General features: G+C 40.0%; 6 protein-coding genes and 1 long non-coding RNA gene across 9 annotated transcripts; 4 read left to right on the top strand and 3 right to left on the bottom strand.

Annotated features, from left to right (window-relative positions):
- Window positions 1-268: 268 nt before the first annotated feature.
- On the bottom strand, window positions 269-1,782 carry LOC134178406 (plasmanylethanolamine desaturase 1-like). The gene is made up of 4 exons (XM_062645284.1): window positions 1,635-1,782; window positions 1,296-1,415; window positions 1,125-1,213; window positions 269-1,066 (listed from the first exon to the last, which is right to left on the bottom strand). Exons 1-4 carry the CDS (start codon window positions 1,756-1,758, stop codon window positions 587-589), a joined length of 813 nt encoding a protein of 270 aa, XP_062501268.1. The 5' UTR covers window positions 1,759-1,782; the 3' UTR covers window positions 269-586.
- A 149-nt stretch (window positions 1,783-1,931) lies between these two features.
- LOC134178856 (ribosome-recycling factor, mitochondrial-like) lies at window positions 1,932-4,084 on the top strand. The gene is made up of 4 exons (XM_062645764.1): window positions 1,932-2,037; window positions 2,700-2,953; window positions 3,477-3,568; window positions 3,640-4,084. The coding sequence occupies exons 1-4, from the start codon at window positions 1,965-1,967 to the stop codon at window positions 3,878-3,880; spliced, it is 660 nt and encodes a 219-aa protein (XP_062501748.1). The 5' UTR covers window positions 1,932-1,964; the 3' UTR covers window positions 3,881-4,084.
- A 314-nt stretch (window positions 4,085-4,398) lies between these two features.
- LOC134178077 (uncharacterized) lies at window positions 4,399-19,975 on the bottom strand. The gene is made up of 14 exons (XM_062644863.1): window positions 19,824-19,975; window positions 18,962-19,251; window positions 9,152-9,412; window positions 7,360-7,406; window positions 7,159-7,300; window positions 6,594-6,660; window positions 6,432-6,527; window positions 5,857-5,900; window positions 5,709-5,798; window positions 5,530-5,646; window positions 5,356-5,453; window positions 5,010-5,116; window positions 4,869-4,944; window positions 4,399-4,812 (listed from the first exon to the last, which is right to left on the bottom strand). Exons 1-14 carry the CDS (start codon window positions 19,954-19,956, stop codon window positions 4,617-4,619), a joined length of 1,764 nt encoding a protein of 587 aa, XP_062500847.1. The 5' UTR covers window positions 19,957-19,975; the 3' UTR covers window positions 4,399-4,616.
- LOC134178915 (uncharacterized) lies at window positions 16,955-17,544 on the top strand. Of its 3 annotated transcripts, none has more exons than XR_009969718.1 (3): window positions 16,955-17,030; window positions 17,140-17,282; window positions 17,342-17,544. It is a non-coding gene; the product is annotated as an uncharacterized LOC134178915 (long non-coding RNA). The 3 variants fall into 3 exon arrangements; XR_009969719.1 differs by having other exon boundaries at window positions 17,127-17,282; XR_009969717.1 differs by having other exon boundaries at window positions 16,955-17,282.
- On the top strand, window positions 19,974-20,926 carry LOC134178079 (probable H/ACA ribonucleoprotein complex subunit 1-like protein). The gene is made up of 4 exons (XM_062644866.1): window positions 19,974-20,099; window positions 20,175-20,323; window positions 20,400-20,459; window positions 20,527-20,926. Exons 1-4 carry the CDS (start codon window positions 19,997-19,999, stop codon window positions 20,791-20,793), a joined length of 579 nt encoding a protein of 192 aa, XP_062500850.1. The 5' UTR covers window positions 19,974-19,996; the 3' UTR covers window positions 20,794-20,926.
- Window positions 20,927-21,957: 1,031 nt separating this feature from the next.
- Window positions 21,958-22,440, top strand: LOC134178080 (cytochrome c oxidase assembly protein COX19-like). Its single transcript, XM_062644867.1, has 3 exons — window positions 21,958-22,075; window positions 22,125-22,189; window positions 22,255-22,440. The coding sequence occupies exons 1-3, from the start codon at window positions 22,017-22,019 to the stop codon at window positions 22,434-22,436; spliced, it is 306 nt and encodes a 101-aa protein (XP_062500851.1). The 5' UTR covers window positions 21,958-22,016; the 3' UTR covers window positions 22,437-22,440.
- A 70-nt stretch (window positions 22,441-22,510) lies between these two features.
- Window positions 22,511-25,174, bottom strand: LOC134178078 (uncharacterized). The gene is made up of 5 exons (XM_062644865.1): window positions 24,597-25,174; window positions 24,347-24,410; window positions 24,213-24,280; window positions 22,713-22,798; window positions 22,511-22,649 (listed from the first exon to the last, which is right to left on the bottom strand). The coding sequence occupies exons 1-5, from the start codon at window positions 25,053-25,055 to the stop codon at window positions 22,526-22,528; spliced, it is 801 nt and encodes a 266-aa protein (XP_062500849.1). The 5' UTR covers window positions 25,056-25,174; the 3' UTR covers window positions 22,511-22,525.
- Between the last annotated feature and the right edge of the window lie 119 nt (window positions 25,175-25,293).

Here is a 25,293-nt window from a genome sequence, read left to right as displayed (position 1 = left end):
CATTATTATTATCATTATCATTATTATTATTATTATTATTACACAACACACAGACACATTTTACAGGACTAAGGTGAACGCTCTACACAGTGCAAGACTACTGTAGACGAACTAGACACAAAAGACTGGACCGTACACAATACCTATTCAATAGATACGTACTAATATAGCTTTACCATTTCTTTGGCTCTCTCTAATGTTATCAAATTCCTGTCATACTCATGCAGTTTTAGTGTAACATAGTGTGGCCGTTCATTTGCTGCAGCTGAATACACAGCCTGTTCTACAAACAACAGCTGCTCTTCTTTCATCTTTTCTACTCCATATATGGTGACTAATTCATCAATAATGTTATAACACTGCCACACACAATACTGAGCAAAAGACCTGTATTAAGTAACAGTTGCTCGATCTGCTCTAGAGATGTAGCTTAATTTAACACAAATGAGTCACAACTAGAAAAAGTAATGCAACTCTGTGTCAATGACAGTGACATGAAAACTACAAGATTTATAGCTGTTGTATTGAAGTCATCTTCTTACATGTCATTCTTTCTCACATGTCGTTCTCCCATTACAACTTGTATTTAGTCTGTTTTGTTTGCCCATCGCAAGTCATCATCCCTTGGATGTAAGCCTGTTGTTTTCTCAATCAACCATTCAAGTGTTGACCAGAAATGAATCCTTTCCAAGGGATAGTTTAGCCATCCAGTTGTTATACAAAAGTAGGTTTCATGAGGTGAAACATGATGGATATGATGATGTTTCTTCGGCAGGATAATATGCCAGTCTTGCAATTTCTCAACCCAGAAAGGCAAATCATTGTGAGTATGAGACCACTTATGAAACTGATTGGTAAGAGTAACAAAGATGCAAAGAATAAATACAAACCAATAGCTAGAGCATGTAGCTGCAATTTTGTCATCAGACAGTGTAATGAGCTGGTGAGACACAATCATCAGAGGAATTACTGTCAGTAAACAGTTGTGACCATTTGTTTCAATGAGGTCATGGTAGGTCATGGCAGTTGGATCAATATGATGTTCACGAAAAGGTCGTATAAACGTCTACACGCAAAAATCGTTACAACAACAAACTGGAAAGACTTGGTAGAGCATCACATACTCTTCCAAAACGTCCATTAACAGAACCCCAGGTGTCTGCAGCCCAGTGAACCAAGCCTGACAAAAAGTCTGCCACAATAATGGCCAAAACTGCAACAAAAATAAATAAAGCATATTGAAACACAATACAATGAAATGATTTACGCATAAGTGAAATTTTTTTATATCTTACCAGCGTTCACGAGCACTCCGCCCAATTGATTCAGTCGAAAGTGCCAGCAAAGACAGCAAAAAACAAACAACACTAAGATTCCACAGCTAATGATACTCGCTATTTCTACACGTCGTATTCCTGCAAAGTAAAGATTGAAAATCATTGCGTAGCTGTATTTGCAATAGGCAATAGGGCACGTGACCACATCACGCCACATTGCAGCTGGAGCCTACGTGTGTTTGCAACGGAAAGTACGTAAAATCACAAGCGCACACAAAGTTTCAAATCTGTCGGCAGTCATGCATCGTAGCATAGATCCACACAAATTCTCCACCCTCGTAAATCGTTCAAACTGACCTGCTGTGTAGCCTTTCGCCAGTTCTTGAGCTCCAGCATGATTGCGAACCATCCCAGATTGTAACTTCGATTTTAGGTTATTAGCGTCATCATACTTCATTAGACATGTAGCCTCGGCCAGCATAGTGCATATCACGTGTTGTGAGGTTGCTGTAGTTTCGTACACCCAGTCCTCTCCTCGCGCTCTCTTCACGTGTTTTAGCACGTGCTACCTCTAGTTCCACTAAACACGTGTTAGGGCGCTCGAGGAGAGGACTGGGTGTACAAGTCTAGGTATGTGGCATGTGGAAAGCCCGGATAAAATTGTCAGACTACTTGGCGACGATACAGATGAGAAGATTGTACATGTACGTTACGCCGACAAGGTTGAATGAGGCGATTGTAAAGAGAATGGGCTCTAGAGGTGATAGCTAATCGAACTTTTCAAATTTTGGTGACAAACCAATACATACTATCATATAATAATTAATATCGCCCTTAAATTATTATGTAGAGGCCGCACAGCACATAGATTTAGTGGGTTTGTTGCAGAACGGACATTTTTCGAAAAACCCAATTAGTTATATTACTAAATTGGTTAGTACGCATGTCTAGCCTACTAAGATAGGTCAGAGAGATAGAAGTTGAAAAGGTAACCTCTTGTTGAACTTCCTCTATTTAGCTTGTCAGATATATGCGTGATGTGGGTCATCCATGTTTTGCCCTTAATTAATTAATCAATATCTTAACTGCGGATTTGATAAATGTCATTGTACAGATAGACTGTAAGTTGAGTCATTTCTCTACTGTCCAATGTCTTCTTCAGTGAACTTCTCTGTTTGCACATTATCGACTCAAGGATTTTTGCTATCCTTTCTGTGTATTGTACTGAGTAGGTACTGTACATCTTGCAGCGGACATAGTGCATAATCAGACTTTAACTATTAAGTGTATGTAGGTGCACATGCGTGCGTACGCGCGTGTGTCACACATTTAGTAACTCTCTTATAATACTATTCTTAAAAATTAAATGATATTGTTTCACTGTTGTTCTCATGCAATCATTCTTGTGTCCACTCTGTCTAGTGTCTAGAGGTTCTGTTGATCAAATCATGGTGCAATCTGTCATTGATGTTGATAAGCTGGAGTCCAAAATGGAATCAGTAATTTCTGGCTTAAAATGGGATTTTACAAAGAAATTATCTTCTCGTATTACTCCTGGAATATTGGATGATATTGCAGTGCAAGTTGATGGAAAGACATTACCACTTAACCAGTTGGGACACATAGCAGCTAGAAGTTCACAAATTATGCTTGTTAATCTCACAGCAGCACCACAGGTATAGTTTGTATGTCATTGTGCATGTTAGATTGATATCATCTACACACATTCAGATCTGGACTAACTGCATGTGCAGGCTCAGTTGCAGCCAGTTATGCATAACACAACCACTGTTACCAGGCATACCTGTTTGTGAAACCACCTAATTATTTATGTATACTCCATCTGATATTGGGCTATTAGAGCATTGCAAGAATTGGTAGCTAGTAGTCATTAGAATTAGAGTGAACTTAAGGATAATCCTACATGGCGATCTTCAGTAAAGGGTGCAGATGGCCATGTAAGACTGCCAAAAAGACTATCATTTGGCTTGTGGTGATCGAGGAATATGAGTAATTAGTAGGACACATTTACTATGCCTTGTTTCTGTTTCCTCATTTAGACACTGGCATTTAGTGCATTTAGAGTCTAATAGAGCCTTAATTAATTAATTGTATGCTCATGTTCTGTGTAAACTGCATCACACATGGGACAGCTGTCACAATTTATGACACATCATATGCTGTGCTTTATGAGTATAGGCTGTTGGACCTGCAGTTAGAGCCATACGAAGTGCTAATCTGGGTCTAACCCCATTGCAAGAAGGATGTGTGATTAAAATACCTATACCAAAGTAAAGCTATTGTGTGGTTGGACTTTTTAAGATGTTGCATGCACAATTCTCTGCTATATATCTGTTGACAGGATGACAAAGGAATTGAGAGAGCAATTGTCCAAAGCAGCAAAGCAGAGAGCAGAGAAGGCAAGAGTGGGGATACGGAAGGTTCGTCAGAAGGGAATGAATGAAGTAAAACAGAATGGAAAGACGGTGTCTCAAAATGACGTCAGGATGGCTCAACAACATATTGATAGTAAGACAGCTCTGTATGTAGACAAAATAGACAGACTTTTGGATGCAAAGAGAAAGGAGTTACTTCAGAGTTGATGTTGACTACTGTCAACAAATTAGTTGAATTGCATAAATTATACATAGATCAAAGTACACTGTAAACCGTTTAACGTCCATCTTGCAAGCTACAGTGTCCATGTAGGTTGCAAATGTATTAAGCTGGATTTACAATATGTGTCCTTATTGTTTAGTACCATGGTATAGACGCCATGTATTAATTAAGTCAGTTTTATTCTGCAATAGTTATAGATATTATGCATTGGATTATCTAAAAGAATTCGGTAGAAATGTTCAGTTATTGTAAGCTGTCTTTGAAGTGGAATAACAGAATGATAGATAGTATGTCAAAACAATTCTTTTGTTCTGTGCATACTCATAGGTTAGAAATAATGGTTTCAATTTAGATACCAATATTCTGTAATACCAAACCTAATGGATGGCTAAAAATATGAAATTAATTAATAACTAGAACATCAAATTGCATATTTGGTCCTCTCTGCCTCTGAAAACTGCATGTCTGTAACTTGTAAGAATGGCACGTTAGATGGATGATTTCCCTATTAAAGCAGGGAGAGGTTTGTGATGTTCCATAAACATTTAGAGCAAACCATTTAGACAGTACTTTGTGGTTAGACTATTATTGGTGCTAGAGTATTGCATTGCTACCTTGTCACTTACTAGATCACCGTCTTCCAGCTATACTTCTAATAGCTTGACCTCATAAGAAGAACACACGAGTAACAACAAAGATAGTATCATGTGAGAACATTTGCTATGGCAAACTCAAAGACTTCATATACATGAAAGTGCAAATGTTTTCATGAGAATGATCCTGTAGTTTATTTCCAACGGTTTGTCTGGCTTTGAGCATTACATCAGGATTGTCTGTAAAGCTAAATGTGCTGTGAACAACATCTTTTATCAGATCCAACACAGCCTGTCGACTTCCATTTTGTGTTTCGAGTAGCCTGCAACATGCGTAATTTGTGATTAGTAGTAAACGCACATGATACATATCACAAACCGGAACATTTCCAAGTCTTCTAATCCATCTCGGATTTGTTTCATTCGTATTGATTCAATTGGAATGCTATGGTTCCCTGTAAATCCATTGATTCTGTAACCACAGGTATTAGTGAACAAGCTCCATATGATAGTTTAGCACCTCCAATTTTAGTTGGATATCCTGGGTAGAACAACGTGCCATCTCCATTGCCTTCATAATGAAATTGGTCCTTCCATGCATCCCCAATCTCATCAATATAATTAGTTCTATGACAAAATAGAATGTGAAATAACTTCCTGGCTATAAACAAACTAACTTGCTAAGAAGTTTGCTATTATGCAGTGAATGGTGCTACTTTCCAACCCAGATAAACTACTTCCTGTCTCTCATGACATTGGCCCGAAAATTAGGGCGTGTCCCACATGTATTGTGTTGCACAATAGAAAGCAATAATGAAAGTATTTATCTTGTGAATGGATAATTCGACTTAATATAATGACCTGACCCCCAGTACAGCTCTCCTTGCATTTCATAGAGATATGACAGCCATGACATAACACGGTTACTGATAGCTGATCGGTCAATCATGTATGATGGCCAGTCCTAACACACATACACACAAACACACAAACTTTGATGCAGGTATGTAGCCAACCACTTGAAATTTAGAAAAACTTACTTTTGAACAGCCATTACCGTCATTACAGTCAGGTTCACGCTCACATCCATGTGACATACACGACTGATACCACCAGAGATACTTACACGTATCATATGAGTTACATTGAGTGTTATTCTATGGAAATGTCCCATTCCAAACAGACATTTAATTAAAATATGAAGAGCACCCAATTTGACCTGTGTATTGTTGCATCCTGGCTTGGGATCAACATAGTTAATGATAGGAACCAGGATATCAATAAGAGCAGAAACGTTGTGGCGTCGAGCCTCACAAAGACAATGCGTGAGAATAATAATGTTACATTACAGAGAATGTTTTGATTACTTTGTTTATTTCTGTTGTCACAAGTGATTTCAATGTTGAGTTTGCTGTCATAAAAGAAACAAAAAGTACATATTAAAAGTGGCAATCAACGAACAGCCTCTATTCAAGGGCAGCTTGTATACAGGATGGTCACCAAGGTACTGTAGTTGTGATCTTACCTACTTATGCATTAACAGACAATTAGACCAAATTTCTTCTCAGAAGTCTTGCTGAATACTTGAGCTTACCTAGGCATGTGCATGTGCATGTCATGATGTGCACTTGGCACTGTTGCTCTAAAACTAGCTGAAATATCTTCCTTCATTTCATTTACTGCTAGTTTTCACGGTTTCCACTGTCTACTATTTCAACACTAAGTCGAGCTGAGATAGGTCTCCTGATCCTGTAAATCTATAAGCCACAAAGAGTTCATTTCAAGATTCTAGTTCCCCTAATTGTTAGTTCTGATCAGATTCAATCAATTACACAGTAATGTCTAGGGTTACCACTATTCCTTTATTTTTATTAATACGTGAGGGAGGCCACAGGTGTGTGCAGTAATTTATATGCACCACATTAGACATTTACAACAGTACCTTTGCGAAGATTATGAACTCGATCACAAATATTATTCCATGCATCTTCGTTCTTTGGCTCATCAAATGTGTAGTCATACAACAGAGGACTCATACCTTCACATGAATGTAAAGACCAAGTGTTATTCATCTTCGCTTGTGACAGAAGCTAGCTTGTCTAACTTTCGTTGTCAAAATAATTAGAAACCTCCTTCCAGAAACTAACTTGTTCTTTCTTATCACATGCAGGCTGCAAAATAAACAACAATTTATTATCAATGAAAAGATTACATATGTAGACTGTTGAGCAACTTTTATTTACAGTACTTAATAAAATTAATTGATTAAATCTGGTCATAACTTTAATAAGTGAAAAACAACAAATACTGTATTTAAGCAATTGTATACGTCTACAAAAGCCTTTGCCAGGCAGAAAGTCTCAATAATGAATCATTTTATTGTTTCAAGATATGTTTCAAATATATTCAATTGGGCCACTCACCATCACTTAATTAATTAACCATATTGAACACTGTAAACACTGCATCAAACTGTTAGTACTGAGCTCTTACACTTCTGTCAAATGGAGATGCTGACTGCTCTATACCAGTTATTATTAAATTAGACGTATGGTAAAATTTCTTCATCAATTCATACGTCATTGCATGAGTAACTACAAACTAAAACCTGTAAATTAATCTCAGTAGATTTAATTAAAGCAGCATTAACTGGTGGAATGACCACTCACATTTACGTTTGAGAAATTCCAGCAGAATGGAGTTGGAACAGATATAGATGTGACCGCAGCTCCTTGAAGGCCAAATGGAAGATCGGTACTAAAGAAGAATTGTTGCCAGTTACTCTTAATGGTTTGCCAATGAATACGATTTCTGACATAAACGCATTGGGTTATAGAACAAATAATGATTGTGGTACTGATCAACTTCACCTTGAATTTATGGCTATATCTGAATCAAGAAAATTGCCTAGAGTGATCTGCATATTCACAAATGGTTCATGAAGACAAAGACTAGCACACATGCTAAATACATTCAAACAGTTTGAAACTCAGTGTTCTAGCTATAAATTTTTGCCAACCAACAATAATGGCATACGTCACATTTCCAGTGAAGTGATATTTAATGACGTCACAGTAAATAGCAAGTAAATATCAGTGAGCAGTAACTACAATCTAATATATAAAGCTCAAATTGTGTGTGTGTGTGTGTGTGTGTGTGTGTGTGTGTGTGTGTGTTCGCGTTTGGCGGCCACGTCTTTTGTCCATTTGTAACCGAAATCGGCATGCACACTCGGCACGCACACTCGGCACACACAGGGAAGGTTTGCGTAAAACAATTTAAGAATTATGCACCGGGTCCCCTCTCGAGGGGTCGACCCCGGCGTAAAATTTCTTGATGACGCAAACGCTACACATTCCAGTTCATTTGAACACACGCCCACACCAGTCCTGTGTAGACTGTATGCATCATCGTCCTTCCCAAAGCTTCGAGCATTCGAATATTTCTTGCCGACGAAACTTACTCTTCTATCGCTTTCGTTTCTCTCCAAATTCTGATTGCATTTGCACCGAATCCAACCTACACGTTTTCTGCAGCAAGCGCTACACGGGGAGTGTGTCGATTTCTATCGAAACAAGTGCGGAGAGCAAGATTCGAATTCATTCAGCACATCCGGGACCTCGCAACAAAGATTGCACGTGACGTGTCCACACAGACCTATCTTCACTCCAGTATCTTGCCCGTACGAAGGACGGGCCATGTATACTAGTATCATAATAAAGAGGGCTAAGAAGGTTATGTGGGCAATACCAACAGTGTTTCCAACTAATGCATTATGATTACACCAAAAATAACAAAGTTTCTTGAAACTACTACAGTACATCATATAAGCTTTAGAAATTAGTGTCAGTTGGCTATACTGTTGCAAGTTGCTCAGCAGTAGATACTATAGTTGAACAGAGAACTGCATACCTAAATATCCAGCACACCATACGAAAAAAGTAGGGATAACCACAAAAAAGAGCTGCTTTGTTCCTATGTCCATGACTGTCAAACCGTAAAAACATCTCATCCTTCACTACGTCAGCAAAAGGGTAAGGTGGACGGACGACCAGACCTCTTGTGACCATGCAAACATAACATGTAAATTTTCACACCCCTTCCAGTATTTACAGCACATATGGAGCAAAACATACACACTCTATAGGTTAGTCAACGATGACTAGCAGACAGTGAAAAACCATGGGGCATGCCATCAGGTAGAATAGGGCTTCATTTCCTTCAACAGAGTAGTCATTCTGTTGTAGTAACACATTGGCCCATCTCACTATCCCAACTGGCAATTTGCCTGCTTTGTCAGCATTGGCAAGAACACTGAAAGATGATTACGTTTCTCCCTATATTTCAAAATACATGGACAAGCGGACAGGTGACAAGAGGTAGTTGGAATTAAAGTAGACAGACAAGCATGCATACATGCAGGCACAGCAGGCAGGCAGGCAGGCAGGCAGGCAGGCAGGCAGGCAGGCAGGCAGGCAGGCAGGCAGGCAGGCAGGCAGGCAGGCAGGCAGGCAGGCAGGCAGGCAGGCAGGCAGGCAGGCAGACAGACAGACAGACACAGCAAAAGTATACACTGCATCGATAGATATGTATAAAGCACATGATAACTACATAACCCAGCAGGTGCAGTACTGCATGAATTAGAATGCAGCATTCACATACCCTGTTCATCAGCGCAGACTCAAGATAGAGCCGAGTCAGTGCCACCTTTGCTGTTGCATTATTAGACTGATTATGAGCCAATAGAGCTGCAGTTGAATTAAAGCCGAATGAGGTCACAAATGAAGATTTTGAAGGAAGAGTTGCACTCCACACTGTCACGGTATATGACAACTTCACTGGCTTTGAAAGACTTGAAGACCGTACAGAAACTTTGCCCTCATATACGCCAGGCATTGTTTCAGGTGGTATAAACACATCGATCTACAAGCAGCAAATTTTATGTCAGATTTATGGCAAATTGCTTAAGTAGCAAGCTCACATACATATAGCAAGTGCACTAAGAGTAAACCAAGCTTGTTTTTGCCAAAATCATGTTCACTACCTGACCGTGTTTTATGTATATATCATATGTACATGCTGTCACGTCATAACATGCATACATTCCAAAGCCAGCTCACAATGAGCTTGAAACTGAAGCCAATGGATGGTGACATAAGTTACAACAAGATAACAGCTATGTTATGCAGCTAAAGGTAAAATAATTATGCAGGTTACAATTGATTATGTTATAACAGAGACTGCGTAACAAAAAATAAAATTAATATCGACAAACTGTAGCCCTAGTTAGGGTAGGTGTACCTAATTGTGGGCACTCCCCGGTAATTAAGTTACAATCGCTGTTTTCTCTGGTAGCCTGCATGAAGAGAAAGGGAAACATGTCCAATATACGCACCAATATCTAAGATTCGTAACGGTACCTGTACGACTAGAATCGCACAACGTCAGCTAGTGCACTAGCACAATATACGGGATAACGTAAAACCATGTTCTGTATGGTGCACCACTTGTGCCATAATTTGCTATTTCTACTGAAGTGGAATTCAATTCTACTGAAGTAGAAATCAGCACTTCTACTAAAGTAAAAATCCATTTCTACTTTAGTGAAATTCATCATTTTCACTTCAGATGAATTGAATTCTACTTCAGTGGAAATTGGCCACTGAATTCTACTTAAGCAATTATCGAGTACCTTGGTATAGTTTTGAGCCTATTGTTACGTTGACTGTAACGTGCTATTAGTGCATTAGGTGCACGGAGCAAAGGCGTAATTCCAGTCCAGTAGACACGTGAATATCTACAGTCATACTAGATCTAGACATCAGTAATCCACTGACAATCTAGCTGTTTTCACTGCTACTACATCTGGCCACAATAGGGTATGAAATGAGAACGAACAAAGTAGGTGGAATGTCAATATCAGCGACATTAGTAATCCAGTCAGAATTTGACTGTCTTCACTGCTACTAGATCTGGCAACAATAAGACACAAACTGAAAACCTACAAACTCACTTAGGATAGGTGGAAGGTCAAAACTACCTTGTCTGATATCAATAATCAGCTCCACCAGCAAAGATCCACAGTTTACAGTTCAGGCGTTTATCTAAAACTGATTGATCGTCTTCTGCATTGTATCGTATCATAGAAAGATTACTTGGTTTCTGCAAAATTTGAAAGGCACGACACCATTTTACACAGACGTGATACCACAGAACTATGCCGCACCACTTGTGCCATAATTTGCTATTTCTACGTAAGTAGAAATAATTCTACTTAATTAAGTGGAAATCATTTCTACTGAAGTAGAAATCCATTTCTACTTTAGTGAAATTCATCATTTTCAGTTCAGTTGAATTGAATTCCACTTAAGTAGAATTGAATTCTACTTCAGTGGAAATTGCAAGACCACTGAATTCTACTTAGGTAGAATTATTTTACTGAAGTCAACCGATTTCTACTTAAGTGGAAATGAATTCTACTTAAATGGAAATGAAACCCCACAATAGCAAGGTGATATATCCAACTGCCCGCCATTGCAAATTTACGCGAGCGTAGAAGGGAGATCAATCATAGACGCCTGTTACCTGTAAAGGGCTTGTCGTAAATCTGACGACGAAATAAGTTATAGGCTGTGTGTTTTGAAGTTGCGTGAACGTCGCCGATGCTTCGAAACGGTCATCTTCCTCCGTTTTGCGTCGCGTTGTCCTTTCACGTATGGGAATGCCGAAGACCTCATGACGTAGTAGGGTAATAACGCTTTTCATGTGTCCCGGTTGTGATTGGCGAGCGAAGCGAGCCTCTCTCTTGTCATGTCAATTGAGCTCGAGATATATTATATGATGATATTTGAGCCGCTGCCCAACCGCAGACTATGTAAGTTATTTAGTTTTCCATGACATTGCACAACAGCCGTAAGCAACGGATAATTGAACTCCTGAATCGGATAATTGAACAATCAATTCGTATAATTGAACAACCAATTCGTATAATTGAACGCCAAATACTATAGAAGAGCAACTGAAAGTCTGTTTCTTTAGTTCCCGCGTTTGTTTGATAGAAACTATTGCTACGTAACGCAACCATTGTTACACAAATTATCACTGAATAGGTAAAAACAGAACACCATCGCTCGCCAAACACAATGCTAACCGAGCATTTACTAGTATATTTATTGGCGAGCAAAGCGAGCCTCTCTCTTGTCATGTCAATTGAGCTCGAGATATACTAGTAAATGCTCGGTTAGCATTGTGTTTGGCAAGCGATGGTGTTGTGTCTTTACCTATTCGCGTAACAATGGTTGCGTTACGTAGCAATAGTTTCTGTCAATCAAACGCGGGACCTCAGGAAACAGACTCTCAGTTGCTCTTCTATAGTATTTTGCGTTCGATTATCAGATTCAGGCATTCAATTATCCGTTGCTTACGGCTGTTGTGCAACTAAATAACTTACATAGTCTGCGGTTGGGTAGCTGCTCAAATATCATTATTCATCAGCTGTCTAGACGCAATAATTTGTTATTAATCTTGACTTTAGCGTGAATTTGAGCGTGTGTTGTAGGATAATTTCTTTTGCACTAATCTTGGTGTCCCACGTTTCCATGGAGGTCTAACTAAGCTGTTGTGAGCGAACTAAATCTACATATCTAGGAAGCCTACAACAACGCCTTGCTCCGTCAATCATGGTGCAATCCGCATACTTTGTAAATCGGGCGTCTTGAGTGATACCATGCATCAGTCCATCATGCGTCATATCGGGTTTTTAGCTAATCAAGAGCTCAAATTTCACTACTTCGCCTTCCCACCTTACTTGAATCAATCATTTATTGTTCAGCTGAAACGTGAGTGAGCATAATAGAAAGACATCATGAAAGAAATGTGCGACTAAAATAATTATTTCTATAATTGTTACTTCTAATTAGGACAGAAGATTGGATAATCGAATGCGCGAATCGGATAACTGAACGCCCAATTCGGATAATTGCTTGCCTGAATCGGGTAACTGAATGCCGAGTTCAGATAATTGAACGCAAACACTATAGTTGTCTTCAATTCTTCGTTCACACTTCAGTCGTCTCACTCGTTTACTGAGATAGTCGCGTAACAATGATCGCATAGTCACGTGACAATGGTTGCGTAGCAATAATTTCTATCAAAGTAACGCGCGGAAACTCAAAAAACAGACTTTGCTCTTCTTTTAGCTTTTCCTTTTTATTCCGTTTGTCACAAATCAGTCTCCTTTGCTCTTTAGTCGCGTAAGTGAGCAAAATCGAGAGTCGTTTGACTCTTCTCGCTAACAAATTACAATTATGTCGACCCCTTGAAAGGGGTCCCTTGCTTCAATTTTTAGCGCATGTTACGGAGTCAAAATTGCATTCATCTGGCATCGTCGTTTTGTCGATTCGTCTTTCTGTTTTGCCGTAAATCCGCATGACAAGTGCTGAGGCACGTATATATATAAATATACAAATATAATTGGCGAGCGAAGCGAGCCTCTCTCTTGTCATGTCAATTGAGCTCGAGATATATTATTTATATATTTATATATATACGTGCATCAGCACTTGTCATATGGATTTATGGAAAAACAGAAAGACGAATCGACAAAACGACGATGCCAGATGAATGCAATTTGACTCCATAACATATGCGCTAAAAATTGAAGCAAGAGACCCCTTTCGAGGGGTCGACTCAATTGTAATTTGTTGGCGAGAAGAGTCAGACGACTCTCGATTTTGCTCCCTTACGTGATTAAAGAGCAAAGAAGACTTATTCGTGACAAACGGAATGAAAAGGAAAAGCTAAAAGAAGAGAAAAGTCTGTTTTGAGTTTCCGCGCGTTACTTTGATAGAAATTATTGCTACGCAACCATTGTCACGTGACTATGCGATCATTGTTATGCGACTATCTCAGTAAACGAGTGAGACGATTGAAGCGTGAACAAAGAATTGAAGACAACTATAGTATTTTGCGTTCAATTATCCGAACTCGGCGTTCAGTTACCCGATTCAGGCAAGCAATTATCCGAATTAGGCGTTCAGTTGTCCGATTCGGGCATTCAATTATCCGATGTTCTGTCGTAATTAGAAGTACCAAATATAGAAATCATTATTTTAGTCGCACATTTCTTTCATGACGTCTTTCTAGGATGCTCACTCACGCTTCAGCTGAACATAAATGATTGATTCAAGAAAGGTGGGAAGGCGAAGTAGTAACATTCGAGCTCTGGATTAGCTAAAAACCTGCTACGACGCATGATGGACTGTTGCATGGTATCACGCAGGACGCGCGGTTTACAAAGCATGCAGATAATACACCACGATTGACGGATCAAGGCGTTGTTGTAGGCTTCCTAGATATGTAGATTTAGTTCATTTACAACAGCTTAGTTAGACCTCCGCGGAAACGTGGGACACCAAGATTAGTGCAAAGGAAATTATCCTACAAGTTACACACGCTAAAAATTCATGCTAAAGTCAAGATTAATTACAAATTATTGCGTCTAGACAGCTGATGAATGATGATATTTGAGCAGCTGCCCAACTGCAGACTATGTAAGTTATTTAGTTTTTCATATTGCACAACAGCCGTAAGCAACGGATAATCGAATGCCTGAATCGGATAATTGAACGCCGAGTTCGGGTATTGAACGCCGGAGTTCGGATAATTGAACACAAAATACTATAGCAGAGCAACTGAAAGTCTGTTTGCTAAGTTCCCGCGTTTGTTTTACAGAAACTATTGCTACGTAATGCAACCATTATTACGCGAATAGCAAAAGACAGAACACCATCGCTCGTCAAACACAATGCTAACCGAGCATTTACTAGTATATCTCGAGTTCAATTGACATGACAAGAGAGAGGCTCGCTTCGCTCGCCAATTATATTTATATATTTATATATATATATATATATATATATATATATATATATATATACGTGCGTCAGCACTTGTCATATGGATTTACGGCAAAACAGAAAGACAAATCGACAAAACGACAATGCCAGATGAATGCAATTTTGACTCCGTAACATATGCACTAAAATTGAAGCAAGGGACCCTTTTCGAGGGGTCGACTTAATTGTCATTTCATGGCGAGAAGAGTAAAACGACTCTCGATTTTGCTCCCTTACGCGACTAAAGAGCAAAGGAGACTGATACGTGACAAACGGGATGGAAAGGAAAAGCTAAAAGAAGAGAAAATTCTGTTTTTTGAGTTTCCGCGTGTTACTTTGATAGAAATTATTGTGACGCAACCCTTATCACGTGACTACGCAACCATTGTTATGCGACTATCTTAGTAAACAGTGAGACAATTGAAGCGTGAACAAAAAATTGAAGACAACTAGAGTATTTTGCGTTCAATTATCCAATTCAGGCAATCAGTTATCCGAATTGTGCGTTCAGTTATCTGGCTCAGGTATTCAATTATCCAATGTTCTGTCTTAGAAGTACTAAATTTTATAGAAATAATTGTTTCCGTCTGATACGTAAAGTCAAAACTGCGCACATTTTTTCATGACTTCTTTCTATGATGCTCACTCACGTTTCAGCTAAACAATAAATGATTGATTCAAGAAAGGTGAGAAGGCGAAATAGTGAAATTCGAGCTCTTCATTAGGTAAAAACCTGCTAAGACGCATGATCGACTGTTGCATGGTATCACGCAGGACGCGCGGTTTACAAAGTATGCGGATTGCACCACGATTGACAGAGCAAGGGGTTGTTGTAGGCTAGATATGTAGAGTTAGTTCGCTCACAACAGCTTAGTTAGACCTCCGTGGAAATGTGGGACACCAAGATTAGTGCAAAGGAAATTATCGTACAACACAATTAATTACAAATCATTGCGTCTAGACAGCTGATGAATGATGATACTTGAGCTGCTGCCCAACCGCAGACTATGTAAGTTATTTAGTTTTCCATGACATTGCACAACAGCCGTAAGCAACGGATAATTGAACGCCTGAATCGGATAATTGAACAACCAATTCGTATAATTGAACGCCAAATACTATAGAAGAGCAACTGAAAGTCTGTTTCTTTAGTTCCCGCGTTTGTTTGACAGAAACTATTGCTACGTAACGCAACCATGTTACACAAATTATCACTGAATAGGTAAAGACAGAACACCATCGCTCGCCAAACACAATGCTAACCGAGCATTTACTAGTCTATTTAAATTATTTTGTATTGTTTACACTATGTGCAGACCCTACACACGATTGTATCCGTAGCAACCTAACACCCCGCCTACTGTCGTGGTCACATGAACCAATCAGCGATGAGAATGTAATAAGACGCCTTCCCTGATTGGTGTGTTTAGAAGACTACCATTGCAACGTTTCCCTTTTGAGCTGTTCGTTTCTTCTGAGCTAACGATGTACCATCTGAAGAAACAGCGTAGATTTCGTTGCTTTCCTAAACGAGCCCCTTTGAGGAATCAATGGTACAATGCGCACCCCCAGCTAAAATGGGGTGCGTATTCTTCTAGCCTCTATGATACAATGCGCACCCTACTATTTACATACCAGCAAAAAACAAAAGTGATATACAATATATCCTGCACATGCCTACTTTATGAAACATTACACACTCTTGTCCGTGCGCGCAGAGTATAGAGTATGAGAATATTTCTTGTTGTGCAAAGTTTACAGAATTACTAGCTAGGCTATGCTGGAACGGTTCAACTAAACTACAAACTCTACCTAACTCTACTGAGTCAAGAAGTGAGACAATGCTAGGAATGTCAGTGTGGTTACCGTGGTATTTGGTATCTAGCTGCTAAGTCAGCAACGTTGTTTTGTAAAGCTTGTTGCCTTGTTTTGCCATACCTCTCTCTCCACATAAACTCGTCAGACTGCTGATCTACTACATAAACCTGAACGAACTACTGATCAACCTGCAATTTGGCGCGACAATCTGCAGAATTGCTTATTATCCCGGATAAGAGTGTAATCTAATATATAAAGCTCAAATTGTCTGTGTGTGTGTGTGTGTGTGTGTGTGTGTGTGTATGTTCTCGTTTGGCGGCCACGTCTTTTGTCCGTTGGCAACCGAAATCGGCACGCATACTCGGCACGCACAGGGGAAGGTTTGCGTAAAAAAATTTAAAAATTACGCACCGGGTCCCCTGTCGAGGGGTCGACCCCCGCGTAAAATTTCTCGATGACGCAAACGCTACACATTCCGGTTCATTCGAACACACGCCCACACCAGTCCTGTGTAGACCGTATGCATCGTCGTCCTTCGCAAAGCTTCGAGCGATCGAATATCTCTTGCCGACGAAACTTACTCTTCTAGCGCTTTCGTTTCTCTCCAAATTCTGATCGCATTTGCACAGAATCCAACCTACACGTTTCTGCAGCAAGCGCTACACGGGGAGCGTGTCGATTTCTATCGAAACAAGCGCGAAGAGCAAGATTCAGCGCATCCGGGACCTCGCAACAAAGATTGCACGTGACGTGTCCACAGACCTATCTTTACACTACAGTATCTTGCCCGTACGAAGGACGGGCCATGGATCCTAATGTTTCATAAAGTAGGCGTTTTAGGGTGCGCGTTGTATCATAGAGGCTAGAAGAATACGCACCCCATTTAGGTGGGGGTGCCTATTGTACCATTGATCCCCTTTGAGCTCTGCCTTGTAGATTTAGCGGTTTTGCGAAGGTGCTATTCAACAGAAACGTCTGCAGAAGGAGCGGGAAGGATCAAATCGCACCGACAGTTGGCAAGAATAGCAAAAGCTTCGTCGTTCCGCTGTTCTTGGAGTGTTTTCAGTCGGTGAGTAGAGGTGCGTCATGAATGCGTAATCTAATCTCATCATTTCCCTGACTACGCCTCTTCTTGCAGATTGCAGAGTTGATGTACGCACTGCTGACCGGCTCTAGCCCTCCTCAGCAACAGAATTCAAAGGAATATAGAGCACAAAACCGGCTTTTCTAAAAGCCACAGAAGACGTCAGAGAGGACATAACCGGAAAAAACCCAGTTACTGTAGCTTAGATATTGTCTTAGAGAGCATAACTAAAGAAAAATGCAGTTACTGTAGCTCTAGAGACTGTTTTCGACTGCCGCAAGTTGTCTACACAGGATACTGCCTTGCCGTGTTTCCATGGTAGCAGCGAGAACCGTCACGTTCGATCTAAAAACTCGTTGATGTCTAGTCGTACGAAGCCCAAATTTTGTGTGGTAGTTGCACAAACCAAACTGAAGAACTGGATACAAGATTATTTTTGTCCGACGTCGACATCAGTATTACCTACTAGTAGGGCTTTTCTTACCGCAATGTGGTCGGAAATGGTGTTAGGGGCGTGCAATCGGAACAAGCTTATGTCCAGCTTACTAATTTGTTTTCATTTGCACACCGACGAAGTTTCAAGTCGCTAGACCTCCTCGTTATCTTTTTTTAGTTCTTAGTTTCAAACGAGGGTAATTTATATGCCGCTATATCAGCCGTTGGTGGTTGGCAGACAGCCGAGGTGTGGAAGTGCGGTAGTCCAATCATAGTCCTGCGAGTCAGTGTAATTACAGCCGTTGACAGCGGAGAATGATAAATTCAAACTGGAAAGAGGAGAACTACTCAAATCAGCTGGACAGCGTCAGGGAACTTTCTTGATCCAACAAAAGATCGATTCGTATAGTTCGAATTTGTGGAGTGATGAGAGGAACCTTGTAGGTGCTAACAGTTTCGGTGTGTCGTAGTGATACACCACAGAACATGGTTTTGATTGCGGCCCAAAATACCAGCTTGTGAGGCAACCATTCAGGTATCTAGTACAGCTGGTACTGAGACCCAGTCGCTTTCTGTGGTGAAGAAAAAATGTCCACAATTAGGATACACCCCGTTTGGGCTGTTGACAGACATTATCCCGTATATTTTGTTAGTGCGCTAGCAGACATTGTGCGATTCTAAAAGCTTAGACATTGGTGCGTACATCGGACATGTTTCCCTCTCTCCGCTGCAGGTTACCAGAGAAACAGCATTTGTAACTCAAATTACCGGGGAGTGTCCACAACTAGGTACACCTACCCTACTTTCGTTAGTCTCATATACCTCTACGATAAAACTCTTGACCTTCAGCAAAAGACATTTCCTTGAGACATGAGAAATTTTAATTAAACATTATTGCATTGACAGAACTTGAGTCCACGTCTTCAGTAGTGCTATGTATATCACTGACTATGCCATTAGGCCACCAAGCCCTTACACTATTATTATAGTATAGCTTTATAGGGTAGTGCAAAATATTGCGAACTAGTCTATGAAATGCAAAATACTACAAAGAATTTAGCAAAAAATTTTGTACGTGCCCCAACTTACGTACTTACAACTATAGTATCAATTACTTTACCAAAGACAAATAATATGCACTGCTTTAAGCACCAGCAGTGATGCCACATGCACAATTAGAGCAACTGGGATTTAGTATGCAGCATGATCGTCTATTGTTTGAAAGATTAATGTTCTCACCCACACCACTCTGTTTTCGTTTTGTGGAACATGAATGGGAAATCCTCGTCGTGATTCATTATAGAAAACATCCATATGCGGGATAAGTGCATCAGGCCACATGCCAACGTTTCCTTGGCAGCCAGATACATCAGTGATATTGAGATATTCAACTCTGTAGATCACATGACAAATGTTCTTTGAACATGGCCATGGTATCTCCATTGAAACATTAGCATCATCCAATTGACCGACAAGAATGACTTGCATGCTTTCATACTCATTACGACACGCAGACAGACTCACACTATCTGCAAATGACAAATGCATGAGTAACAAAGTGAGCAACAGTTTATCCTAACAAGCATAAACATGCATGTATTATTTATATATAATTGCCAGTTATGATGAGGCTTGCCATAGTCAGTGCCTCACTAAAGTGTAGATCACAGTATTGGATAAGTAATTTCTGAAACATATATGTGCATAAATTCCAATAACAAGTAACTCTCAATGCATGAGCAGATTGACGTGCGACTTGATCCAGCGAGTTTCCTAGTGATAGTCAGATACAAGTTGGTTTTGCGTATCAGATGAATGGAAGGTAAACTTACATTTAATAAACTGTTCGCTATTTTGAGCGATAGATTAATACACGATGACATGACAGGTGTTATTTGCCAAAGTATGTGAACGCGTGCAAAGCACCTCTTGGATCCATGTCGTCTGAAACAGCGGATAAGTAAACCAAATTTTCTATCAAAATTGCAGGGATCCTATTGCAGCTTTCGACCAGTTCGAAGACGTGATCTACGTTGGCGTATGCAACGACTGAAGACGACTACCTGAGCTTTCTAGACTACAGCAGCATATTCGGACTTACCCTTCCCAGAAACACTCTCAAAAGGGCGAATTTTCACGAGAGAATGTGTCAAGTAAGCACCTGTTGCATCCACCACATCAGTGATCGCAAAACAAACGAATAACCAACAGAAGCAAAAACGCAAAAGAACCATTAGGTCGATATACGGGAAATTGCATTCGGGATACTACGTGATGGCTTCTCGAGGATTCGGACGTGGAAGAGGCCGTGGAAGAGGAGCATATGGTCGTGGTGGAAGCAATCAGTACAACCAAGGTCCTCCTGATAGTGTAGTTGGTAGGTTTTTTGAATGAGACCACGTGCTTCGACAATCTCTAGTGCAAGTTGTTGGATGTTTTATTAATTAATTAGAAATGGGAGAAGTTATGCATTCGAGTGAGGGAGACTTAGTCTGTACAGCAATCAACGAGAAAGTTCCATTTTTCAATGCGCCAATATTTTTGGAAAACAAGAGTCAAATTGGAAAGGTTGATGAAATATTTGGACCGATCACTGAGTTTGTATCCTTCTAAAGACAGCCGCGGTGGTGTGTGTGTGTGTGTGTGTGTGTGTTAGCTGCCTTCACTGTCTAGCTAGTATTTTTCCGTTAAGTTATCAGAGGGTATGCAAGCAACATCATTTGGTGAAAAGCAGAAGGTTGAGTAAATTGGTTGTACAATTTGCTATATGTGATCAGCACACAATTGTTGATATTGACATGCAGTTGTTTATTGATCCTGCCAAGTTACTACCACTAGCTCGATTCCTTCCAAGACCAGCAGGACGTGGATTCAGAGGATCAAGAGGAAGGGGAGAAGGTAGAGGTGGACGAGGAGGGTTTAGAGGTGGACGAGGAGGGTTTAGAGGTGGACGAGGAGGATTTAGAGGTGGTCGAGGAGGATTTAGAGGTGGACGAGGAGGGTTTAGAGGTGGCCGTGGAGGATTTGGAAGAGGAGGACGAGGACATAGCTTTGGCTCTACAGGAAGATGAAGAGACATAGTAGATTTAATTAAAGAATTAGGAGTGAACTCAATGCTGTTTTGGTACGTACATGCATAATTATAGTAAGTCACACATCCAGCTGTTGTCATTCCTTCAAGAGAGAGACACCAATCTTACTAAAAGGTCATCAGAACATCCTACAAGAAACAGTAAACAATAAAAGTCTACTCCTCTAGACAAAAATATGCTTGTTGACCTGGATATGGTGAACCATTCAAAGCTGATATGATCCAATCACACGACTCAACAGTAGACATATTGACGAGAGCTTTGACATTGCTTTCATTTTTTACCAGGCAAAGATGAGTGACATCGCCAAATGCTTGTAGAACATCCAATAAGTCCACCTCCTACAGCACAATAATATATGCAGAAGTAAGATGAGTGCATAATTTGCTATAAGCATTGCCTTGATATCAAGTGGTAGGTTTTCCACTGTGACAGTTGTTCTAGTTGACACCCACAAATCCTCTTGTACCAGCTTTTCTTGCAGTTTGGCTGTGAGAACAGAGTGATTTGCTGCAATCTTTTCTTGTATATCCTCAAGAAAGTCAATTTTTGAGAATTGGCTCCCTGAAACTTCACTGTCACTTTCTGTCTCTTCATTTTCATTGACAGACTGAGAACAGTAGCTGTTGCTCTCATCGTTATCTTTCAAATTTACAGAAGTCTGACTGTCTTGTAATGGGACAGTAATATTATTTATTAAAAAAACATCGGAGTTGTTTTTGTCGGTGTCATCATTAGTTGGCATGCACCAGCTAGACTCTCCACTCGTTGCAACAGTGATATCACTTGCTGAATCATTGGACATCGTGTTGTAGCTAAAACAGACTGTACACTCGTCAGTTCCTAAATTTGGTGTATCTATTCTGCAATCATCTATTGTTTCCTTGCTCACAGTATTCGCTACTGCTGCAGTTTCCCCTTTCTGCCACGTTTCATCTCTTTCCATTTCTGAAGACAATAGTTTAACCGTATTCTGCCCAGGTCTTCTCAAAGGACCTCTTTTTATTCGTATCCCCCTTCCTCTAGCTCTGGCTTTTGTCGTCTTATTGCTGTCTACGTCTCTTTCTAGGTCTTTCAGTGTCCAATGCGGCAACCGGATGGGATGCAAGAATTTCTTCCACTGTTTACTTCTCCCTATTCCTTCTCCAGTTGGTACTCCCATCAGATGGTCGTGTGTTTCATAACGTAAACTATTTGTGAGAATGTCGTCCATACTCTCGTCATTCCAGCGCCGCCATCGAGCCATCACTGATTTCAATAAGTTAGTGTTTATCCGATATCCCGTATACATTGGTTTGCATGTCTTTCAGTTCAAACAGGAAAGTCTTGAAACCTCGACCTCCAGACAAGGGAAGTTTTCCTCTGGACCATGATGGTATAGATGATGATGGGCATCGACACTGCGCATTGGTTTGAACAATAACTGGTTTTGTATTGCAGGAGAATGCAGGGCAGCAATGGTTGCATTCATGGATTGCATGAAAACAAATAACTTTGATAGTCACAAATGTAGAAATCTGTCAAAAGCGTACTTGCAGTGTAGGATGGATAACGAACTTATGGCAAACGAAGAGTTTCCTAGACTGGGGTTCCACAGTGGTCATTCTGATGACACGCAGTGATAATCAATGAATCTGTACTTCATTTCACTGGAACTTATTATCAACTAATGATTCGTTTCAAATTTTATGTATAGTTCTTTCTGATCTCCTTACTGATGTAAATTGAAATGTTTCCTTTGTCTTGTGGTTGAAACGTCTCTATATGTCGATAAATTGGCATTTACGTGTGCCTTGTGGTCATGTTGACGTCTCCTGCCAGATGTGTCGTCTGAGCTACAATAGATGAGCATCTTATGAGCTCTCAATTAAGTAATAAGGTGCAATGCTGTAACTCACAATGGATCGCAGAACACAACAACAACAAGAAGTATGACGAAGGCAACTACAACGAAGGCGACTGCATACCACCACACACTCCAAGTCTGGATAACACAGTTAGTTGGCTTTAATTGGTATAGTTATTTATTTCTATAAAAGCTGCTAGCACATTTTGTAATCTGTTCATATGGACTGTAAAGCCCGGTTCACAGTATTGACGCTGATGCTCAGCCGAGCGTCAACATCAAAGACACCGACGCTGATGCTGACACTGGAATAGGATTCATTTCTATTCCAGCGTCAGCGTCAGTGTCAACGTCGTCATCAGCGTTGTACTGACCGGGCTAAAGAGAGTTCTAAGATTGTTGAGTTTATGTACGCTCATATGGTATCACTAGTCTGATCTCAATAGTATGTAGTGCTAGCAAAGCACTCAAACCGCCCAACTGTCCCATTTTGCTGTGTACATGACAGAAACAAACCTTGAATGCTGAGAGTATACGCAGTGGTACATGTTGTAGACCTAATGTTTGGAGGGCCTAAATTAATATTAATAGTTAGTATTAATATTAACTAATAGATAAGGTCAATGTTAACTTGTACACAAAACGCTATTATTAAATTTCACAACTTTTTAGGTTTGTGTGAGCTACATATACGATCTGCTTCATGGGATGGACTTAAGCATGCATGTATAATTGGCTAGGTTATTATGATGCCACGAGCCAAAAAGCAGTCAACCTATCACAAAAGAATATTAAAATTAATACAGTCAATAGATATGTTGTATGGTAGATTATTTTTGATTGTACAGAACTTCTACATTTTTCTCTTTGAATAGGGATTAAACAATGATCAAACATGAAACAACAACCTGGCATGGTGTCTATAAAGACAAAGGCACGTTTAGGTACATCTATACAAGAATTACTATAAATATTTTTAAAAGGGACACACCTAAATTATAACCTCTTGGGGATCCAGGACACACCATTCACCCCATAGCTATGCCTCTGGCAGGGGCGTAACGTGACCTCTAGAAATGGGGGGACAAAACTTCATGATGTTACGGGACATGCCCATTTTTATTGGCTTCTAATTGACTAATACGATAGGATCAGTGACAGATCTAGACTGAAGAAAGGGTGGTGTATAGACTATATACAGCTTTGTTTCTCACACGTATTTACAGTCCACACTTTTTAAAACCACGCCTATAAATGAGGGCTATAGCCATGTCTAGCCCATGCCATGCTATGCCCCTGCCTCTGGCATAAGCAACATACGTTACTAATTTTGTTGCTATCTGGCAAACAGGCAGCTATGAACCAGAACAAGCAAGCACATACCCTACTAGTCTCACATAGCCAGACCCTAGTACCTTACACCCGCCCGAAGTATGATGGCGGGTAGGGTCTGACTACCTGAAAGTAATACTGTACTGTACCAGCAGTTAATTATATTACAGTGACGTTATCATTCAATGAGTTAATTAAAGCTAATGTTCATGTTTGTTACCTTATGTCCAACTGGCTCTAAGAATGTTTCACAGGTTAGGTATTGACAAATTTGTATGTGAAGGTCATCTGAATAGCAAAACAAACAATTAAGTTTGCAGCATCACAACACCCTGAATGTGACTGCATGCCTACCATACAATTGGTGAGGATAAGGAGTGCCAGTAGAACTGGAGTCAATGCAGTTGTTAATGAGCGTCTTCACAGATAAAAGTACATTAATTAATTAATATTATTCATCAACTACAACATGAAACAAGTTCCGCCAAAAGTTCTGCATATATATATATATATATATATATATATATATATATATGTATTGCCCAGACTACTACAGTTATTTAGCCAAGCGCCAACACAGTCTGACTTGCGGAAAGATTTTCACCTCGCATCGAGCCTTAAGTCTCAACATCTCATTTTCATTGCAGCTGTCTTGGAGTGGCGAATTGTTTTGCACTGTAGATTGTACGGCATGGCATCTCAACACGTCACAGTAGTTAGCAAGGCACACAGGATTTTCAGTCACCATCATATCTCCATGTTTCCTCTCCATGTGTTGGTCTGTAAAGTACTCTGAATAAAACGATTTCCCACAAAATTCGCATTTCCAGTGTCTGGCATCCACTTCCGTCTTCTTTCTTTCTTGTTCGAAATAGATATCAGCAGAGCGACGAAATGGACATCGTTTGCTTACTCGTCCTTGCCATTTCTTGAACAGAGGAAAGAAATACTTATTCAACACACCGCGGGCAAGGCGACAGCGCTCTCTTGAACATTGTTTAGTCATAGACGAAGAAGAAACCAGAATAAGGAACTGGAGACCAAGTACATGTACTCGAACCATCTAGTGGTGTGTCGCTGTCACGTGCTCTAGACAGTCAAAATATGTGTACGTACACGTAGACTACTGTGTTCGTTAGGAATTGGAAGTCCGAGGCCATAATAGCTAGACTTCACCGTAGAAGATGAACTAAATAATAGTGGCATGGCATAATTTAGATAATGATGGGATGGATCAAAGTGTAATTACTGGAATATTGCATGGTGATAATTCATTTTAACATTTTTCTTAGCAGATTTTA

This window comes from Corticium candelabrum, chromosome 4 (assembly GCF_963422355.1).
Source record: "Corticium candelabrum chromosome 4, ooCorCand1.1, whole genome shotgun sequence".
Lineage (NCBI taxonomy): Eukaryota > Metazoa > Porifera > Homoscleromorpha > Homosclerophorida > Plakinidae > Corticium > Corticium candelabrum.
Note: the sequence above shows the minus strand (reverse complement) of the source record. Positions and strands in the feature narration are given on the sequence as shown.

Coding starts and splice junctions, on each gene's coding strand:
- LOC134178406 (XM_062645284.1), bottom strand. CDS start 1,758: ATGCTGGCCGAGGCTACATGTCTAATGAAGTATGATGACGCTAATAAC. Junction 1,214..1,295: donor CGGAGTGCTCGTGAACGCTG/GTAAGATATAAA, acceptor TTTTTGTTGCAG/TTTTGGCCATTATTGTGGCA. Junction 1,067..1,124: donor TTAATGGACGTTTTGGAAGA/GTATGTGATGCT, acceptor TTTTGCGTGTAG/ACGTTTATACGACCTTTTCG.
- LOC134178856 (XM_062645764.1), top strand. CDS start 1,965: ATGAGAAGATTGTACATGTACGTTACGCCGACAAGGTTGAATGAGGCG. Junction 2,038..2,699: donor AAAGAGAATGGGCTCTAGAG/GTGATAGCTAAT, acceptor CACTCTGTCTAG/TGTCTAGAGGTTCTGTTGAT. Junction 3,569..3,639: donor ATTAAAATACCTATACCAAA/GTAAAGCTATTG, acceptor ATCTGTTGACAG/GATGACAAAGGAATTGAGAG.
- LOC134178077 (XM_062644863.1), bottom strand. CDS start 19,956: ATGGTTCTTTTGCGTTTTTGCTTCTGTTGGTTATTCGTTTGTTTTGCG. Junction 9,413..18,961: donor ACGAAAACAGAGTGGTGTGG/GTGAGAACATTA, acceptor TGCTGCTTGTAG/ATCGATGTGTTTATACCACC. Junction 5,647..5,708: donor CAGGATGCAACAATACACAG/GTCAAATTGGGT, acceptor ACATTTCCATAG/AATAACACTCAATGTAACTC.
- LOC134178079 (XM_062644866.1), top strand. CDS start 19,997: ATGGCTTCTCGAGGATTCGGACGTGGAAGAGGCCGTGGAAGAGGAGCA. Junction 20,324..20,399: donor TTGGACCGATCACTGAGTTT/GTATCCTTCTAA, acceptor CTGTCTAGCTAG/TATTTTTCCGTTAAGTTATC. Junction 20,460..20,526: donor CATTTGGTGAAAAGCAGAAG/GTTGAGTAAATT, acceptor ATTGACATGCAG/TTGTTTATTGATCCTGCCAA.
- LOC134178080 (XM_062644867.1), top strand. CDS start 22,017: ATGTCGTCCATACTCTCGTCATTCCAGCGCCGCCATCGAGCCATCACT. Junction 22,076..22,124: donor GCCATCACTGATTTCAATAA/GTTAGTGTTTAT, acceptor CATGTCTTTCAG/TTCAAACAGGAAAGTCTTGA. Junction 22,190..22,254: donor TTTTCCTCTGGACCATGATG/GTATAGATGATG, acceptor TTTGTATTGCAG/GAGAATGCAGGGCAGCAATG.
- LOC134178078 (XM_062644865.1), bottom strand. CDS start 25,055: ATGGTTCGAGTACATGTACTTGGTCTCCAGTTCCTTATTCTGGTTTCT. Junction 24,411..24,596: donor GACTTAAGGCTCGATGCGAG/GTGAAAATCTTT, acceptor TTATCTGTGAAG/ACGCTCATTAACAACTGCAT. Junction 22,799..24,212: donor TAGAGCCAGTTGGACATAAG/GTAACAAACATG, acceptor TGTGTTATCCAG/ACTTGGAGTGTGTGGTGGTA.